The sequence below is a fragment of the Arvicanthis niloticus genome, chromosome 5 (genome assembly GCF_011762505.2).
Source record: "Arvicanthis niloticus isolate mArvNil1 chromosome 5, mArvNil1.pat.X, whole genome shotgun sequence".
NCBI classification, from domain to species: Eukaryota; Metazoa; Chordata; class Mammalia; order Rodentia; family Muridae; genus Arvicanthis; species Arvicanthis niloticus.
The window spans coordinates 19,564,991-19,585,766 of NC_047662.1; the positions used below are offsets into that span (position 1 = coordinate 19,564,991).

The 20,776-nt window shown below is 43.8% G+C and overlaps 1 protein-coding gene across 1 annotated transcript in view; it reads left to right on the plus strand.

The window, feature by feature from the left end:
- Clic4 (chloride intracellular channel 4) overlaps positions 1-20,776 on the plus strand; it is a 55,587-nt gene that overhangs the window by 25,215 nt on the left and 9,596 nt on the right. The window contains exons 2-3 of the mRNA XM_034502105.1: positions 6,434-6,543; positions 17,707-17,832. Of these exons, the coding sequence (XP_034357996.1) occupies positions 6,434-6,543; positions 17,707-17,832 (236 nt within the window). The remainder of the gene's footprint in view (positions 1-6,433; positions 6,544-17,706; positions 17,833-20,776) is intronic.

Sequence of the window (20,776 nt, forward strand, 5' to 3'; positions counted from 1 at the left end):
GGATTGAACTCAGATCACCAAGCTTGTGCTACAAATGCCTTTACCTGCTAAGCCATTTATTTCATTGGCCTTATATAGAGTATGCCGTAAAACACTTCCACGGGCCCCTACATGCTCAGTGTGTACATACAGACAAGCTAGCATAGATACACAAGACATAAATAAAAATAAATTTATGGGGGGGGGGCAAGGATCAAAAACAAAACACAAGGCCATAATATATATACACATACATATACATAATGCCAGTCGGAAGGCTTTAATGTGGAAGGTTCTTGGAGTCTTTCCCCTCTGTTCTCTGAAAGACAAGGAACTCTGAAGACTCTAGTGATGGAGTGTTTTAGCTGAAGGGCTTGTTAGGCTTGTCTGTCTTGTCTCTCCCCCCCCCCCCCCCATGGTTTCTCTCTGTGTAGCCCTGGCTGCTCTGGACCGAAGTATGTAGAGAGGCTGGCTTTGAACTCAGAGATCCTCCTGCCTCTGTCTCCTGAGGGCTGAGATTAAAGGTGTGCACTACCACCTTGTGTGTGTGTTCCTTTTATTTTCTCTTCCAGTTAAAGAATTAAAAGGCAGGAAAATTCTAAAGCCCAACAGGCAGTAGCACCTCAAGCACTGCAGACAGAATCAGAAGTTAGGGAAGGAGGGTATTGGAGACATGCACGCTGCAGACACATGCAGGGAAAAGACCCTCTGCAAGCCTCTGCAAAGCTGAAAGCCACCTCTTCTTGAGGTCTGCCGGTTTTGAAGCCCCGCAGAGCCTTCCTCCTCTACTTTGGGATTGGTCAATTTGAAGACAAGACAGCTGATTGGTCCACAACAGTTATGTGATTTGACCAGCTATGGCCCTGAGGTTGTTGAGCCAGTCCTTCAGCAGGGGGCCTGCTAGTGGGAGACAAGGCTTTTGTTTGTCTCAGAGGAGGCTGAGGAAGAAGCCAGCCATCGGACTTGGAGCTTCACCACCTTTATTACCTAGTCATGGCCCCTTCCCTGTCTGCCCACCTAACTCCTACCTAGTCTCTCACTAGGGCTGAACCTAGGATGACATGCGTGCTAAGCAGGCTTAACAGAACTTGAAGATGAAGAGTTAGGGGACATTCATTTACCATGTTACTTTGTGACTGACTTGTAAATAAATCTAAGTCAGAGCAAGTCATTTGAGTGCTCATAGCTCTGGCTCCCTCCCTCCCTCTGTCCCTCCCTCCTTTTCTCATTAGTTATGGTTTTGGCTTAGGGGTTTTATTCCATAGAACTGGTTCTCAACTTGGGAGCCCCTTTGGGGTAATGTATCAGATATACTGCATATCAGATATTTATATCACGATTCAGAATAGCAGCAAAATTACAGTTAATGAAAGAACAACGAAATAATTTTATGGTTCAGGTCCCCACAACATGGAACTGTATTAAAGGTTGCAGCATTAGGAAGGTTTGAGAAACCACTGCCCTTAGGTTCATTAAGTGCTGGCCTCAAGTTTACTGTGTCATCTGCTAGTATGAAACTCATTCCTCTTGCCTCAGTCGCCTGCATTCTGGGCTACAGGTGTGGACACCCACAAGGCATTTAATTTCAATCACTAAAATCTACACTAAGGTAAACGGAATATTAAACCATGTAAGTCATTCTTTTGGTCATACATTGCTCTGTGTGTGCTCTAGAACATTCGTGGAGGTGAAGAATTCAGTGATTAGTAGGTGGTTCTTGTCTTCAAGTTCCAGCTTCGTACCAGGGGAAGAGACCCTGGTTACCATCACCCCTCACTCCTGGTCTTGGGAAACAGATAAAGTTAGTAAAGCCCCCGTTTAGTTAGTTTTAAGTGTGACTAAAGACTGATTAAACTAGGTTTTCTAAGTGAGCAGTTCCTTAACCTTGACTTAGTAAAACATTAAAATATTCATGGTGTCTGCCCCTGACCCTATTCTGTAATGCGGGCGATAATCCAGTGGTTTCCCATTAAATGCCAGTGTCCTGCAGTTGCAGAATCACAACAGGCCTGGAGGAGGAGGGGCTAGTGAGTGAGAGCCACTTCAGGACAAAACTCAAATGAGTGCTGAGATCTACCCCACCTCTGAATATAACTAATTATCTTCCCTTGGCCAACCCTGAACTGGTGATCCTCTTGCCTCAGTCTACTGAGTGTTAGGAACACAGGCATATCCTATCAAAAACCTGCTGATATTCCTTTTTTGGGGGTTTTGGTGTTTGTTTTTTGTTGTTTTGAGACAGAATCTTAAGTATATATAATCTTGGAATTTATTTGTAGACCAGGCTGGCCTTGAACTCAGAGATCCTCCTGCCTCTGCCTCCTAGGTGCTGGGATTAAAGGTCTGCACCACCCTGCCTGGTTTATGTATTGAGTTTTAAGCCTGCATTTTCTCCTTCGTTCAGATTGGATGGTTTTTACTCTTTAGTTTATAGGTTCTTTCCTCTCTGCCTTCCGTTTGACTTTTGAGGCTGTATTGGTCAGCTTCCTGTTACTATAACAACTGAAAAGTTTTGTTTTGGTTTATGGTGTTGAGACTCACAGCTTTGGTATGGAATCTGGATGGCAGTAGCTGGTAGTACATGGCAGAACAAATTACTTATTTATTTGTCTAAGAAGCAAAAGAGAAGAGGAAGGTATTGAGGTCCCGTAATCTTGTCAGTGGCATGTCTACAGTGACATAAAGTTCCTATTAGGCCCCATCTTGTAATCGTCTGTAGTGCCTTCCATTTGGGCCATGGGGACCAAGCTTTTCAGGTGGGCGAGCTACTAGTACCGAAATCTCAGCAGAGTCGTCTGCTGACCCTTTTATTTTGGTTACTATGTGACTTTGGGTTTTAAAGTAGCTGGTGGTTCTTTGTGTCTTCTGTTTATACTGCTTTGCTGTGAGGATTGCTAGGGTTTCATTTGTTTCAAGGCTTATCAAAGCCTTTTTTATCTCAGCTCTTAGATATTTTGTCAGGTAATTTTCTTATCTGTCATCTTGCTTTAGTTGCCTTTTAAAGATTTGGTTTGATAGAGTTCTTGGTATTGCATAGCACTTCATTCTAACAGCCCGTTCGACTCTTCTGTTTAATCCTGTCAGGGAGTACGGGAGAGGCTGTGGGAGCAGGGGCAGAAGTACAGCCCTGTAGGCAGAGAAGGGGGAAGTCCAGGAGCTATGGGGCCCACTGACAACCACAGCTGGGGGAGTCAGTGCTGTGACCTGACAGAGACAAATGCCACCTGACCTTCCACCCAGCTCACCAGTACATACCCTTTCCTCTGGATCTCTGTCCAGAATCAAGCTAGGGTTCCTGCCCCCACCTCTGAAATTGGAGTCTTTGGATGTGAGACCAGATTTTTTTTTTTTTGCATGTTTTCCTTGTATTATTTTATTTTACTATTTATTATTATTCATTCTCTCTCTCTCTCTCTCTCTCTCTCTCTCTCTCTCTGTGTGTGTGGGGGGGTGAGCACTTGTCACGGCAGGCTTGTGGAGTAGGTTTCTTCCACCATTCTGTGTGTTTGGGGGATCAAGCCTAGTCTTCAGCCTGTGTGACAAGCTCTTGACCTGCTGAGCCATCTTGCTGGTACATTCCTTTGGTTCTTAAAATAAAAGCATACAAGTTTTAAATTTTAAAATACTTTTTAGGTGTCCGAGTGTTTGCCTGCATATGTGTTTGGTGCTCATGGAGGCTAGAAGGGGCCTCCTTCAGATCCCCTGAAACTGGAGATACAGACAGTTGTGAGCCACCATGTGGATTCTGGGAACTGAACCAGGGCCCTCCTGAAGAGAAGCCAATGCTCTTAACCGGGGCGTCTGTCTAGCCCGTTCCTTGGATTCTTTTAAATCAATAAAGCTGAAGAAGTAGACTTGCTTTAGAAAGTAGATTTTTGCACAACTTTCAGAATTAGGACTTAGTGATTCATTCTGGCCATAAATTCTGAATATGTTTTGTTCTTAATAAAAAAAGAGTTTTTAGTAAAGTTCATTTATGACTATCCTGTGCTCTCTGATTACAGTGGTGTCTGGGACCCTCTTTCTTTGGGCACCTTTTGTTTCTTCTCCTTTTTTGGTTTTTCGAGACAGGGTTTCTCTATGTATCCCTAGCTGTCCTGGAACTCACTCTGTAGACCAGGCTGGCCTCGAACTCAGAAATCCACCTGCCTCTGCCTCCCAAGTGCTGGGAGTAAAAGCGGGCGCCACCACCGCCCGGCTGTTTCTTTTTTAAAGCTCTCTTGGCTCTTATTATTTTGTTTCGTTCAGAAAGCTTTGGTGTTAGATGTGACACCCAGGGCTTTGTGAGCACCGGAACCCTGAGCTATCTCCTCAGCTACTACCTAGTATTAGTTAGGAATTCAGTGACTTGTTACTGATGTGGTATTTTACCGATGCACTTCAGAGTGGTGCAGGGTTATTTTAGGAAAACAGTGCTTCCCCCCAACCCCAAACGTGTATCACCAATTATTATAGTTTGTTTAGGAAGTGGCAGGGGCATTGTCTGTGGAGGGAGAGAAAAGAAACAGAAAGTATGCTTTTGTAGACTCAATTTCTTTAAAACATGCTATGGTTTTAGATGCTTTTTCCACCCAAATGTTGCACAGGGAACGGTAATGCAAATTGCCTTCTGCTCATAGACACTGCATGGCTGTTTGCTGTGTGTGTAAACAAGCAGGCGGACTTCCATATGTCTTGTTTCCCTTTTCGCTTTGGTAAGACCAAAACCCCCAAACGATGCATTGTTCAGATGAAGCAGGCTGAGGAAGCAGTGCTCTTGGCTGCCATTGTGAATGACCACCGCCGTGCAGGATTAGCTGAGGTGGCTTTCTCCTGAGACAGGCTGGGATGGCTGAGGCTGCCCTCCAGCTTGCTCTGTAGTAGATGACTGAATCTTGATCCTCCTGCCTCTGCCTCTCAAGTGCTGGGATTGTAGGTGTGTGGCACCACACCTTTCTCCCCATCTCCCTTTGAATCTTGAGGGGTGACTGATAAAATTAAAGATTTGTCTGGCTTGAACTTCTGAAGGTTCTTCTTCATTCATCATTGTGCTCAGGGCAGTTAACTGCTTCATTCAAGTAGGATTAAAAAAAAGCTTAAACAAGTGTCTGATTATTTTTTTTGCTCCGTGAAATAACATGAATGTACGGTATTTATAATGTATTTTGTTGTTTGGTTGGTTGGTTTCTTTTCAGACAAGATTTCTATGTGTAGCCTTGGCTGTCCTGGAACTCAATGTAGACCAGGCTGATCTTGAACTCAGAGACCTGTTTGCCTCTGCCTTTTGAGTGCCAGGATTAAAGGCATGTGCCACCACTGCCAGGCTCTACCACCTTTGATCATTGGCAATTATTTAACTTGTTGAAGACAGATATCTATAAATTTCCTGGTTTTGTGTTGCCTTATAAAAAATAGTTTCCAGGCAGTGGTGGCCACACACACATTCAGCACTTGGTAAGCAAGGCAGTCTGACCAAACCCAGACCGAGGACTAAATTGGAGGCCAGCTTGGTCTACAGAGCAAGTTCCAGGACAGCCAGGACTACACAGAGAAACCCTGCATTTAAAAAGAAGGAGGAGAAAGGAGGAGGAAGAAGAGGAAAAGGAGGAGGAAGAGGAGGAAGAGGGGGAAGAATACTGTCAGACCCATGGCAGACCTGGCCTAAGTCAGATGTATGTGCCCTTGGATATGGTGTGTTTCTCAACGAAGCAGCCTGTGTTAATTTTCTATTTTGCTGTGATAAAAATTATGACCAAGGCAACTCATAGAAGGAAGGATAAATAAACCCTTAAGGGCTCTAGAGGAATGAGAGTTGTCACCATCATAGCGGGGATGTGTGACAATGGGAACAAGGCTTGGCTGCTACAGCAGCCACTGAGAGCTCACATCTTAAACCATAAATAAACCATGACTTATACTCCACCCCCAGTGACATACTTCTTCTACTAAGGCCACACCTCCTAGTCATATCTAAACTGTCACAAACTGGGGTCCACGTGTTCAAATGCCAGAAACAATGGGGATATCCCCATCAAACCATCACACATCTCTTAGCCAAATGTGACTTTTAAAGATAAGTAAAATGGGCCGGGCAGTGGTGGCGCACACCTTTAATCCCAGCACTTGGGAGGCAGAGGCAGGCAGATTTCTGAGTGTGACACCAGCCTGGTCTACAGAGTGAGTTCCAGGACAGCCAGGGCTACACAGAGAAACCCTGTCTCAACACACACACACACACACACACACACACACACACACACAAACGATAAGTAAAATGCAATTTTCATCACTCTGGTACGATCCTCGTTTTAAGCAGTCATCAGCCAGCTGTTGCTGCTGGCCGCTGTGTGGAAGGTTGCAATAGAGGCACACAAGAGACCAACATAATTGCCATTCCTGATACTGTGATTGGAATTCATCGGCTGCTTACGTGTCATCATTTTGACCTTGTCTTTAATGTTTGTTCTGTCTCCAGGCTGGCAGTGATGGCGAGAGCATAGGAAACTGCCCCTTTTCACAGAGGCTCTTCATGATCCTTTGGCTCAAAGGAGTCGTGTTCAGTGTCACAACTGTTGACCTGAAAAGGTAAGGCTTGGCTGTGCTGTGGAGTCGGCTCCCGAGTGTGCCGAGTGTGCCGTGTACCTTCAGCTTGGATCCTTTCCTGCCCTTTGCTTTGCTTGCACATGAAGGAAACAGAAGTTATTCAAGTTCTCTGTTACAGGTCTAACTTGTATAAACATTAGGGTCGATTTACGGTGTCATCTTCAAGTCTTAGTTTTTCTATTGGTGCATTTGCCACCCTTGGCGACATGTGGTTGGGTCTTCCTTGGAACCCATTAACCTTAAATCTGTGAGCAGCCCCTGAGCCAAGGTTTAGTGTGGAAGCAGCGAAACCTTGAGTTTCTCACGTAAACATGAGCCATCAAGAGCTTTGCCTTCTGGCTCACATATTCCTAGTTTTGTGTGTAATTGTGAACGGTAGCATCTGGGTGTTGGGGCGAGGGTCTGGGGGGAGTTGTAGCTTAGAGGTAGAGCACTCACCTAGCTAGCTGCCGTTTGAGGTGAGGAAGGAAAGAATGGGAGTTTTAGAGAGCTGAATAATGTCGTCTGTGTCATTTAGCCTGTTTCTCAGGGAATAGTATGTTTTCTGTGATATGAAAGCACTTCTGGTATAAAAGGAGAACAGTCTTGCTGGTTGAAGATGTGTATCTCGGTTTCTCTCCAAAGGCTAAGGGAGGCTAAGAAGAGTTCTGACAAGTAGGACGCCCCCCACTCCCTGGGGAACTTCTGGGATTTTTTGTTATGTTTTGTTTTTTAGCCAATATCTCTGAAGAACACTTATGATACCATAGTCCACAAAGACAGATCTCAGTAGCTCTCTGGCCAGCCAACCTAGCTAAAATGCTGAGCTCCAGGTACAGTAGGAGAGCCTGTTCCTGAGGCTGGAGAGTTGGATTTCCAGAGGACCCAGGTTTAATTCCTAGCATCTTCATGGCAGCTTACAACCATCTGTAACTCTAGATCAGACACCCTCTTCTGGCCTCTGGGGAGCACCAAACATGCAAATGGTACACAAATATACATATAGGCAACACACACACACACACACACACACACACACACACACACTAAAAATTTTAAAATTTGTATCAATGGAAACTCAAGGATCTGGCTGTGGAACTGTCCTGTTTGTAAATGTAATATAAGAGTGTTCCCTTTTTAGTGGTATGTATTGAATGCAGGGTCTCATGTGTGCTAGGTTAACACTAAGCCATTGCCGTAGCCCTGTAGTGCTCCCCACAGCAATACAGAAATGCTGCGGCCTTGTGCACTAATTACTTTTGAGGCATCTGACGTTGTTGAGAGTGTCTCGGGAAAACTGTTGTCAGGCTGCTGCTGGTTGACGGTGGCAGCACTGGTGGGTGTTTATCCTGAGAGTTGGCATGGAGCTGTTCCCACTTAGGCGGGCATCCCAGGGATCGATCCGTGCTTTATCATTTATTTACCTTTTTTCCCCCCTTTCAAGACAGGGTTTTTTTGTGTAGCCCTGGCTATCCTGGAATTCTCTCTGTAGCCTAAGCTGGACTCAAACAGAGATCCACCTGCTTCTGTCCCCCGAGTGCTGGGATTAAAGTAAAGGCCTGCACTATCATTTCCTGGCTTCCTTTTTCACTTCTTTGGACAAGTGTCGATTTCAAAGTGTATTTGTTAGCTGGGTACGGTGGTGCATCTTTGGGAGGCAGAGGCAGGAGCATTGTTGTGTACTCAAGGCTGGCCTGAGCTATAACATGCGACTCTGTTTCAAAGGGGTGGGTATATTTGTTGAAAACAACCATGTAGTCTTTCAGGAACCCCTTTGGAGATAGTGTATGAATTTAGACAATGAACCTTTGATATTAGTAAGAGTTAAGATGACTACAGCTCCTGGGAAGACATTAGTCTGTCCATGTTGGACAGAGCTGTTTTAAGAAAGAAATAAGTCATGCAGTAATCCTCTATTACTTTTATTTTCCTACATATATTCAAAAAGGAAGTTTCTGAGTATAACTCCTAAAAATAGACCATACACCAGACACACACACCCTTACTAGGTTATGTCTAAACTGCATGGTGGTTTCCTATTCAGTTTGGCGTGGAACAAATGAGCTGACTGCCATGCTTTGCAGAGCTTTCTTTGACCAGTTGAGTACAGTGCCTGATTGTGTGACAGACCAGGAACTGAGTCTGGGGCATGGAGCGAGTGCAGCAGGGCCACCTCACGGTCACCTACTTGTCGAGCACAAGCCCTGTGAGGCATTGTTGCTGCAAGCTCTTGACAGTTGGCGGTTGGTAGGTTTGAGAGTATTGTACTCCATATACAAAAAGTGGTAGTTGGGAAGTAGGTATTTCAGTCTTACAGCCAGAAAATCCCAAGGGTGGTGCATGTTCTCTGCTATTGATTTGATACATTTTTCTAGGGCTATGTATCGGACCGATAGCAGAGAACACTGAAAATTAGGGCCTGGGATTGTTTTGGTTTTCTCTAGAAACCTTAGGTCTCTGGTACATCTAAAATACATTTTGCAGTATGCCTGGGTAGCAGTCATCCTGTCCTGCTCCTCTCCCAGGAACAGTTATTACAGGTGTTTGATACCACACTCAGCCTGAATTTTAGGAGGGCCAAACCGAGGTGTTCAAGGCTCTCCCGCCTTCAGCCAGCCAGGTCACCAGTGTTGCCATGGAGATCATTGTTTTCAGACCTTTCCCATGAGCTTACAAAGTTTTGAACATTTTTAAAAGAAAGTAACCCAAGAGAGTGAGTGTTGACTCAGAAAACAACATATATAATAAAGTCGTCACTGAAGAGTGACAGGTACTCTGTGGTACCTTTCATAATATACACTTAGTTTGTGACTCTTTTTAGAAATCTGTGGGGGAGAAAATACCTGCTGAGTTTATTTTTCTGCATATCTTGGAAATTGCCCACTTTTGCAGTAAAAGTTCTGATCATAGAATATGCCAGTGCAGAATGACAGCCCCCTAGAGCTTCTGAGAAGCCCACTCTGCCCCCTGAAGTAGTGATCGTTAGCTTTCATTCTAAGAGCAGGCAGGGTTGGCTCTGGCACTGTGACATGCCTTCTGAGTCTCAGTCGGTGTTAATGACCGTGCTGGCCTATGTGCGCCCTCTGTGAGCCTTCCAACACTCCCATTGCTGGCTTCCAGTGCAGCCTTAATGCTGTAGTGGGCGTTGTTTCCAAGCCTGTTTCTTTTTCATGATGAAGTTGTATTAAAGCCATTTTGGATAGAATGGCATCCAGGCTGCAGAAGGACTCTCGATTTCACAATTGCCTGAAACAAAAGCTGTAGATAAACACATATTAGAACTGGCTGACACTGTCACATGTCACTGTGTGGGGGAAGAAACAGGGTGGCTTGGGAGAGTCCCGCCATAAGTTTCTCCCAAGACCTGGGGTGAGTAGCCTCATCTTCCTGAGGTCAGTTATTCATAAAAGATAGGACAGAGTAGAGACTAATTCAGTACCAGCTGTGTGGGTGTGCTTTTTTGTTCCAGTGTTCAGGGTACTTTCGTCTATTTTCAGACCATTTTTAACCTCTTAATGAATAGAGTTGATTGGTTTACAGCTATGTAGGTGACAGGCTCATGGCTGTAACCAGGGTCTTAATTTTAAGACTTGAACTATATTCATTCTGCCCAGGAGTTCCTAAGCCAGAGACTAGCATCTCTATTTGTCCTCTTACATCTTAGTCAAACCTACCAGGACTCTTGGTATTAATGGTGAGAAGGGAAAAGCAGGGAGTATAAAAAGGTGACCTTAGCAAGGGGGCCTGTGATCTCAGAGTTTGGGAGTCAGAGGATCTCATTTGAATTCCAGGCTAGCCAGGGACACATAGTGAGACATTTTCTCAAAAGACAAAAACCAGCCAGGCAGTGGTGGCACATGCCTATAATCCCAGCACTTGGGAGGCAGAGGCAGGCGGATTTCTGAGTTCGAGGCCAGCCTGGTCTACAGAGTGAGTTCCAGGACAGCCAGGGCTATACAGAGAAACCCTGTCTTGAAAAACCAAAAAAAAAAAAAAAAAAAAGACAAAACCAAAAGAAGCTAAAGTATAAAATTAGTGATGTGGGATTGGAGAGATGGCTCAATGGTTAAGAGCATAGGCTGCTCTTGCAGAGGACCTGGGTGATGGCTCAGTGTAGAAAGGAGTGGCCGGGCAGGCAAGAAGACCAGATCCCCAGGACTCAAGTACCCTACATTCTAGCACCTGCATGGTAGCTGACAACTGTCGGTAACTCCAGTTCCAGGAGATCTGACACCCTCTCATAGACATACATGGAGACAAAATACCAGTGCACATAAAATAAAAATAAACAAAAGTATTTAAAATAAAAGATTAGGGGGCTGGAGAGATGGCTCAGTGGTTAAGAGCACTGGCTGCTCTTCCAGAGGTCCTGAGTTCAATTCCCAGCACCCACATGGTGGCTTACAACCATCTGTGTTAAGATCTGGTCCCCTCTTCCGGTGTGCAGGCATACATGCAGGGAGAACACTGTATACATAATAAATAAACAAATATAAAAATAGTGATCTGTGGAGAGACAATCAGAAGGACTTGCTAAGACACTAGCATCTATACAGCCTCTAGACCTCTGGTTTGGAGAAGTACATAGAAATGATAACTTCAAAGAGCTAATTGTCTGTCTGTCTGTCTGTCTGTCTGTCTATCAGTCTATCATATGCATGTGTGTGCAGCCAGAGGGGAATGTTGGGTGTCCTGCTCTATCACTCTTCTTAACCTCTTGAGAATAGGCTCTTTTATTTTATGTGTGTGCGTGTTTTGCCTGCATAATATGTGTGTGCACTACTTGCATGTCTGGTGCCTACAGAGGCTAGAAGAGGGCGTTGGATCCCCTAGATCTGGAGTTAACAGATGGCTTGTGGGTGCTGGGAATTGAACCTGGGTCCTTAGGAAGGGCAGTTCTCTTAACTTCTGAACTATTATTCCATCTCTGAGAACAGGATTTTACCATTTTGACCAGGCTGGCTCTTGAGATCTGTTTCTTTCCCCTCACTGTTGGAGTTACTGTCACATGTGGCCACCCCAGGGTTTTACCTGAGTCGTAAGGATGTGGACTTGGTCCTGATGCTTGTCCAGCAACTACACGAACCAGCTCACCAGCCCCAACGTTAGCTTTTTTTTTTTCTTTTTTTCTTAAATCATAAAAGGCAGTCATGTCTGCCATACCAGTGAATCAGATACTTTCTATATGCTTTCCCTTGAGAAAATAAATGGGGGTCATTTTTTGAAAGTCTGGGAAATGTACAGTTCTATTCTTTGTTAACCATGAAAAAAATCTGACACTGTCATAATGATTTCCTTCTTCAAATGTCGGCATATTATTTGTAAGCCAGTGGTGTGAATCAGACTCACAGTCTAGTTACTATAGTAACAAAATTGTTATGAAGATTATTGTGATAGTTAAACTTCAATGTAGTTTCCCAATAGTTTAAAACGAAGCAACAGAGCCATGCATGAGACTGATAGTGTCAACCAAGCCTTTTAAAAGGAGTTATAAATGCGAGTAAAATCTAATTTTCAAATAAACCCACAAGATGTTTTCAGTTTTATTATGTCTCAAGCTGGGCATGGGGGTGCATGCCTGCAATTCCAGGATTATAAGGAGCAAGAAGCTTGAGTTCCAGGCCAGCCTGGGGTATACATGAGATCCTGTCTCAAAGCATCAGCTGCACATCAGCAACCCGTCCATCAATACCCACTTCCCCATCATGTCTGTCTCTCTTGTCCCACTTTCTGAAGTCTTGGGTAAGTTGAGAAATGAGTGGCTTATTCCGGGTACATCTTCAGTAACAGATGCATGGGTGACACATGCAGACAGTAAGTGTAATGGAACAGCGTGGCCTTCTAGAGAAATTGCTGGTTTCCTGTGGCTAGTCAGTCATTCATGAAAGGCAACTTCATCTTCCTTCATGAGGCTGACTTAAGCTGCTGAGACTGTTTGACCAGCTCTGCAGTTCAAGACCATTCTACAACAGACTCTGAACTAGACAGTGCGCGTCCGCCCTTCCATCTGCCTCTGTTCCTCCCTCTGCCCTCTTGCCTAGGGTTTTGCTACTGCATATTTTTGTTAGAAAAATGATTAGTGAATATTTTTCTTTTCTTAAAATGTATCTATTTTTTAAAGACATTTTTATTTTTTAATTATGTATATATGTGGAGTCCAGAAGAGAGCATCAGGTCCCCTGAATTGTTATGCTTTGAAATTGGTATCTTTGAAACAGAACTCTGGAGACATACTCAGTCCGTTCCTCTCCATTTCAGTCAGAGACAGGTGACCCACAAGAGCCAGCTTATGCCAAGCACCTGGAACTCAGCCACCAGCCTCACACCTTCCAGTTGTTGCCAGTGGGATGAATTAAATTTTAATTGAAATTAAGCCACTTAAACTGCTTAGAATATTAACTCCAATTGGATTTCCTTTTTCCTTGTTTTCTGTCTTGTGTTTGCCTCTCTTTTGTTGGTGGTGTTTTGTTTTTCATCTAGAAACAAAATGGGAAAGAACAGAATAATGTCTTTCGGTTAGCAGACTGCTAGAGTACACCAGGGGTACAGCTGGAGGCAAGGCCTCGCTCGGCTCTGGGGTGAGTGTGTGCACAGCTCAGGCAGTATTTCAAGGTGGAAGCCCAGGTCCTCAGCTTTAGTCACTTAGGGAAACTTGAACAGGCTTAAATGAACTGTGGAATATGTGTTGAAGGTCTTTTAGGAACCAAACTGATGTCCTAGAATGTTCAGCCATTGCCTAGTGACTCAGTTCCATCACCCCAAGCTGCGGGCACTTTCTGGAAAGCACCTGTAAAAGGAGCTTGTGGGTCACCTAGAACACTAAGGTCCTTAATGTACCAGGGATGACTGGAAGTCACAGGTGGCTCTGTGTGACTGCAGCATATAGCTCGTGGAAAAGTCACTTCCCTGCCTGACACTCCTGGTTCCTGCTGTTTACCCATTCAGAGGTGATAATGTTGTCCCCAAATCTCTCATTGGGAATGAAGTGCCTTCATCACAACAGTTAATCTTTGAAAGCAGCTTTATTATGACTTTGTGATTTTCAAATCTGTATAGCTTTCAAGCAGAAATAAGATAGACTAATTACTAGTCATTGATATTAATGGAAATTGCTAATCATAAGTCTGCCTGGCTTCAGGTTCCATTGTTGAATAAATCCTAAATTAGTCAGATTTTATTATTACAAATCATTTGATCCTGTATAGCCAGTTCTGAACCCTTAACTCTATTACAGTTAAAACAGATGCAGGCTTCCTTCTTATATACTTTATTAACGCGACACTGGAAGCCCTGAGGACTGTTTGCATCCCTTTGCTTAGCATGTTTGAGTTCTATATGTGTGGAGGTAAAATCCAGTCCCAAAGAAGCTGTCGTTCACTTGGCTGATGGAGCGGGCGACTGAGGCTATGCAGCTGGGAGCTTTAACCAGTCCTCTATTTAGGCTTCACCCTCTTCCTTCCTCTCTGAGAACTATGGTCTTCTGGAAACATGTTATTCTGGGGAGCTTAAAAGCTGCCACGCTTAATTGTAGAAGTAAAAGCTATTGACTTCGGTCCCTTCCATGGGCTGTTTTTAAAGCACTGAGCCTTCTCTTCTCTTTTATCCCACTCTAACCTGTTCATAAAATGATATTTATGAAAAGATAGGCCTTATGTTTTTGCCTTCCACTTAGGCTTATAATTTACTGTCTGTTAAACGTGTTGATAAAGTTATGCTTTATGATTTTTGGTGTGACAAAATTGTTTTCCAGGGGGTCAGTTTGCATACAGTCAGATCATTTTCTTACTCATTGGCATTACTCCATGTGCACTTGTGTGCATACATGTGTTTGTGAGTGTGTGCTCACTGTGTGTGCAGTTCCTGAGTTAAGGCTTCATGCATTCAAGGAGATGTTCTGATGCTAAGCTTTAGCCATGGTCCCATCTTTGTGCAGTTTGCATTTTGATGAGATGCTATTTTATTATTTTCTGCTTCTTTTTGTTTGATTAATCTTTTTAACTTGAAACTGAAGATTTGAAAATGTGTAAACCTTGAACTGTTAAGAGTTTCTGGATCCTGTACAAGGAATTGAGAAGGAAGCAGTGTGACAGTCTGAAGGCCTTTAGAGAGTAGGTGGCTTACAGACCAAAGGCCACCAAGGTCAGGGACCCTGGGGTTTTTTTAGTGATGGAAGATCAGCTGGATTCTTGGGTAATGAACCAAGAGGACACTTCCCCTTTCCCAAATGAGGTGAAGTAGTAGAATTCTAATTTAACTTACTTTGAAAAGCAGCTGTAAAAGTCTTACATTGTCACTATTCAATAAAGGTGGGTCTGGACCCTCCATTCTGTGCTGAGAGCTTTTCCTTGTCAGACTAAAGAATACTCAGGGAAAGACAGAAACCAACCCAGACTTTTAAGTGGCCTCTTGTGCAGCTGGGACTCCTGTAGATGTTGTCTACAGGCACAGTTTCCTTGGGTGTGGAAGAGCTAGAGATCCAGCAGAGGGAAGGCCGAGTGGGGAAGTTTGAACTAATCAATAATTAAGTCTTATTTTTGTTTGTTTGTTTTGAAACTGGGTCTTTTTTATATAGACTAGGCTGGTCTTGAATTCAACCTGTCTGTGCCTTCTAGTACTGGGATCAAAGATGTCAGCACACAGCTAATTTTTACATCTTTGATTAGAATGTAGCCAAAGAAAGAGGTACTTTTTTTTTTCTAACCTAAATTAAAAGATGGAGCCAGAGAGAGGGGATGGATGGATGGATGGATGGATGGATGGATGGACGGACGGATGGATGGACGGACGGATGGATGGATGGACGGATGGACGAATGGACGGATGGATGGGACCTGGGGAAATGAATACAGCAGGACTAATCATGGTGCACAGGGTCTATTTTTTGGGAATCCTTTTTAATGTCAAAGTAATTCTCTCCTTTGTGATAAACTTAAAGATATTTTAAATTCAAATTCTTTGCATTTGTGGCCAGAAAGGAAGGAAGAGGGCAGGCAGGCCGGCTAATTTAAAAGTAAGATAATAGCTGTGGGCTGTGCTGGCGGAGGTAGGAAGCTCTCGGAAGGTTTGTTGATCGGTGCTTTTTTTTTTAAGATTCATGTTTACTTTTTTAATTATGAAAAACTTCAAACATATCAGAATGGAATTAGCCAGCTACTGTGGGTAGCCCTTACCTGTAACACCAATACTAGAGAGGCTGAGGCAGGAGTGGTAAAAGCTCAATGCCAGCTTGGATCTGGGTTCAAGTGAATTTGAACACAGTGAATTTGGGACCAGCTTGGGCTGTAGGAGACCTTGTTCATACCTCCTGCTCAGTCATAGAATTTATCATTTTTATGCTGTTCCATTTTTAGCTGCTTTTCTGAAATATTTTAAAGTAGCTAAATCTTTTTAATGATTTTTTTTTTTTTTTAATGTGTATTGGTGCTTTGCCTGCAGTATGTCTCTGTGATGGTATCAGATCCCTTGGACCTGGAGTCACACACAGTTGTAAGCTGCCATGTGGGTGCTGGGAATTGAATTCGGGACCTTAGGAAGAGCAGTTAGTGCTCTTAATAGTGTATATGTGTGTCTGTGTGTGAATGTATGCACATGAGTGCAGGTAGCCTAGCAAGAGGCATCAGATCCTTTGAGCTGGAGTTATAGGTGGTTGTGAGCCACTCCATTCGGGTGCTAGGAACTAAACTCAGGTCCTCTGGAAGAGTGAGCAGTATGTCTTGCTTTTTTTTTTTTTTTTTTTTTTTTTTTTTTTTTGACAGTGGCTTTTTATACAGCCCTGGCCAAGATCCGTCCGAGCCAGGAACCAACACTCTTTGCTGTTGATTATAACCATCAAGTTTAACCATCTTTCTCAAGTTTTTATGGTATTTTCAACTTTTCCTAGTAGGAAAATGTCCTTCTTATTGCGTTTTGAATTTCCTTTAAAAAAAATTTTTTTTTTAACTTATTTTATATATATGAGTGCACTATAGCTGTCTTCAGATACAGCAAAAGGTAGGGCATCAGATTATTACAGATGGTTGTGATCTACCTTATGGTTGCTGGGAACTGATCTCGGGACCTCTGGAAGATCATCCAGTGCTCTTAACCACTGAGCCACCTCTCCAGCCCCTTAAATTTCTTTAGTATTTGTATATTTGACGTTTTCTGTGTACTCACTTGCTCTGTCTGTCTCTTACCTCTTAATTGCTTTTGAGACAGTCCTGCTTTGACAGGCTCTTTGTTCTTTGAGTGTTACCCAGATGGGTGAACCAGGAGTGGAACCTATGCTCCTCCTGCCTTCTTGAGTGCTGGGATTGCAGGTGTGCCACCACTCCCCAGTTGCTTCTTGCCAATTACTTTTTTTTCTTAGATTTTATTTTCATTTTACACGAATGGGTGTTTTGTCTGCATGTATGTTTGTGCAGAGGCCACAGGGGTCCCCTTGGACTGGAGTTAACAACTGGTTCTAAGCTCTGTGTGGGTACTAGAATTCAAACCCAAGTCTAGAAGAGCAGCCAGCGCTCTTAACCACTGAGACTTTCTCCAACCTCTCCTCCCCCTTGCATGATTCTTTGGACCTATATCTACTCAATCTTTGTTTTGAGACAGGATCTCTATACCCTTAATTAGCTTTGATCTAACTATGTAGACCAGGCTAGCCTCAAACCAAGACCTGCTGAGAGTAAAGGGGTATGATTCCATTCCTGGCTTTACTTAATCTTTGGATGACTCAATTTGGACAAATCCTTACAAAAGTGTAGACCTTTCTTACATATCCATGAATATTTTATCCATTTTGTATTTGCGTGCTAACATGGACAGAGGCAAGAATGGGGTGTGAGATCCTCTGTGTCTTTCAGGTGGCTGTAGTTGCCTTCTATGGGTGTTGGGAGCTAAACTTGGGTCCTCTGAAAGCCATCTTAACCGATGGGTCTTCCTTCCAAGCCAAAGGATGAAGGATTTGTCTTTTGTTGATGAATTAGTTACTCTTAATTGTCTTACGACACATTTTGTGATGTGTGTGTGGCTCATTGTGTGACTGTACATGCAGCTCCTGTATGTTGTGAGCAGACACTGGACTGGGCCTTGCTCATTCTTACAGATTTTAAGAGTTAGAGCCACTGAGAACTTGCTGCTGCTTTTTCAACGTGACTAGTGATCTCATCCTGACACTGTTGTGCCTCACAGGAAGCCTGCAGACCTGCAGAACTTGGCCCCTGGGACCCACCCACCGTTTATCACCTTCAACAGCGAGGTCAAGACGGATGTAAATAAGATCGAGGAGTTTCTTGAAGAAGTCTTATGCCCACCCAAGTGAGTATCTGCGTGTATGGACACATGGCCATGCTTTGAAGCTTTGCTTATTAGTTTCCAGACAGGTTTTTCCTGAGGGTCTTTAAATTCTTACAGCATTGATTGGAATTACCAGGACACGCTTAGAAGGTTAATGCTTACTTAGTGTCAAAATGGACTTTCAGCTTAGCCACACTAAGGAAGGCTGGGATCCGGCTAACCCAGCTACTGGTGAGCAAGCCAGGTTTCCAGTTGGGAAGTCTAGATGGATTGTGTGGTGCTCCAGCACTGACATGTGCTCTTGGTCAGGTTTGAAGGGAGCTTTCTGAAGCAGTTGCCTAGGAATCCTTAAGTTATTCTAAACGGTCAAGTCCCATAGGCACTGTAATGGTCATTAAAACTACAGATAGAGAGGGTTTGTATTCGTCTTTCATTTTTAAAGCATTATTAGTTTTCTCTTTGGTTTTTCCATCTTGATTTAAATGTATTTCTTTTATTAAGGAAGTATTTGTATGCTTTATGTATATGAGTGTTTTGTCTACATGTATGTCTACATACCAGATGGCATCAGATGCCATTCTAATTGTGAGCCACCATGTGTATGTCGAGACTGAACTCAGTACTCTGGGAAGAGCAGCCAAGCTCTTGACTGTGAGATATCTCTTAACTCCAAAAGTGTGTGTGTGTGTGTGTGTGTGTGTGTGTGTGTGTGTGTGTGTGTGTGTTTTCTGAGCGACCCTTTCTTGCCAGTTGCTTTTATTTGTATTCTTCTTGTCCAGATGAGTTTCCCAGCAGTGAGATTACTGGGTCAGATGGTTCGAAAGTTGCTCAGCACCCCTCCCATCTCCCCACTAACCCCTCCTCTGACATCCACTCTCAATCCGTCTTCTGTGCAGCTGTTAGACGGCAGGACAGCATGGATCAGGAAATCAGGAACTGAGGCTTAGCCCCTGCTCTCAAAAAAGCACAGCAGTAGCCTGGCATTGGTGGTGTACCCCTTAAATCCAGCACTCAGGAGGCAGAGGCAAAGTGGATCTCTCCAAGTTCAAGACCAGCCTGGTCTACATAGTGTATTCTAGGCTAGCCAGGGAGACTGTGTCTCATAAAACAGAATGAAAGCACAGTCAGATACAAGTGGAGAGACAGAAGTAGCTAGAGGAAATGTTTGTTTAGAGAACAGACAACACTGAAAGTAAGTTTTATTTATGTATTTTTAAGCCATCTGGTGAATTGCAGCAGCAAATGGAGGAGTGACCCCAAGAGACTGTGTTGACTAAGTGGTGTTTCTTTTGAGGACCTGAGGAAGGAAGGATGCTAGAAGCTGTTCTGCCGTCTGTAATTAGCCTGTTACACAATGGGCTGTGTGTAATGTGACAAGAACTGGCCCTGGATTAGCAGTGTTGTGCTAACCCTGAAATTGCATTCTCTTAACCCTGCTCTACAATGCTAACAGCCTACCAGCTAGCCTCGGCAGTCCTTTCTTTGTAAGGGTTTCAAGTTTCTCTTGTCACTCCTTTCCAGTCATCCTGGGTTTCCTGAAAAGTATCTGCAGAACAACACATAAAGACTATCCTGACTCCCTCCCTCTCCATGCTAATGCATCTCATTTGGATACAATAAATCACAGCCCAGGTCTCTTTCCAGTAGACAGGGGCTTTATACACCCAACCATGCGTCTGACACTGTCTCAGGATTGTTCATTAAGACACTTGGTCTAATTGCTGTTGATGGGAGAAGTTTCTAAGGTTAAGACCTGAAAGATTGGAGACTAGGTGGACCCATTAAAAAGAAAACCTGCTTGAGGTTTTTTAGAAGATAGCCCTTTTCTGAATTCACAATAGCAAGTGGAAGAAATGTGAATAAACTACTCTGGTTCTAGCACTCAGAAGACTAGGGCAGGAGGGTTGAGTTTGAAATCAGCCTGGAATATATATTAGTGTGTGTGTTTGTGTGTCTGTGTTTGTGTGTTCGTGCGTGTCCTTGTTTCACAACACAGACTAAAAGAATATGTTGTATTGTAATACAGTTTAAGACCTTCAAATTTTGTTTCACCTCCATTTTAATTTAAGGGAAATAGACCAGGCAGCATCTTCCCAAATAAGTTGAAATAAGTAGTTTAGTGTGAATTTTTACCTCACAGTCCATTTTCTAGAACCTTCCAGCTGATTTATATTCTGTGACAGGGCTCAGTGTCTGAATGCCTCTAGCCGAGACTCTGAGGTGAAGCAAGCCCTGCTGAAGGCAGGAGGAGGAGTAGCCGAGCCTTTTCCCAAAGACTGTCTGTCCACTCTCCAGAAGAAACACACTGAGTATGTGTGGCTGAAATTTAAAGATGCAATGTGCACGAGTGTGCATACCTCTTTCAAGCTGGTGTGTCCCGTCTTTCTTAAGTTGAAAACTTGATCACAACACAGAAGAGGATTTAGTATGATGTCTGAGGTCCTATTTATCTATCACACAGCACTGTGTCCTAAATATACTCCAGCCTATTTAGCACAGAGGGAGTGGGGAAAGCCTGGCACTGGTTGGCCCACCACCTCCTGTTTTTGTCCTCAGCTCGCCGTGGATGATCAAGATGCTTGCCCAGCCCAGGCCCTTCTGCTGTCTGGTTCCCCCACACTGCTGCGCGGGGTCAGGCCGGTGCCTGCATACTAAGCAGCCAGCTGTGAGAGCTGTGTCCTCTGGTGCTGAGACTAGATAGAGCTTTATGTCTCTGCAGCTCTTTTACAGTTGTCTTCTGATAGCCTCCTTGCACTAATGGTTGCCATGGTGGACTTGAAGATGGAGTACATGCCATCCCTTGACAAGCCACCGTTTCCTTAGCATTCTGGTCATTAAATGGAGGTGGGAGTGGATGTCCTTGGATTGCCAAGAATATTAATATGTGAACAAAAGCACCATGCAGAGCTTTGTTTCCTAAGGGAGAAAACATTTAAAAAGTGCCATAGAAAACAGAGGTGTTTCT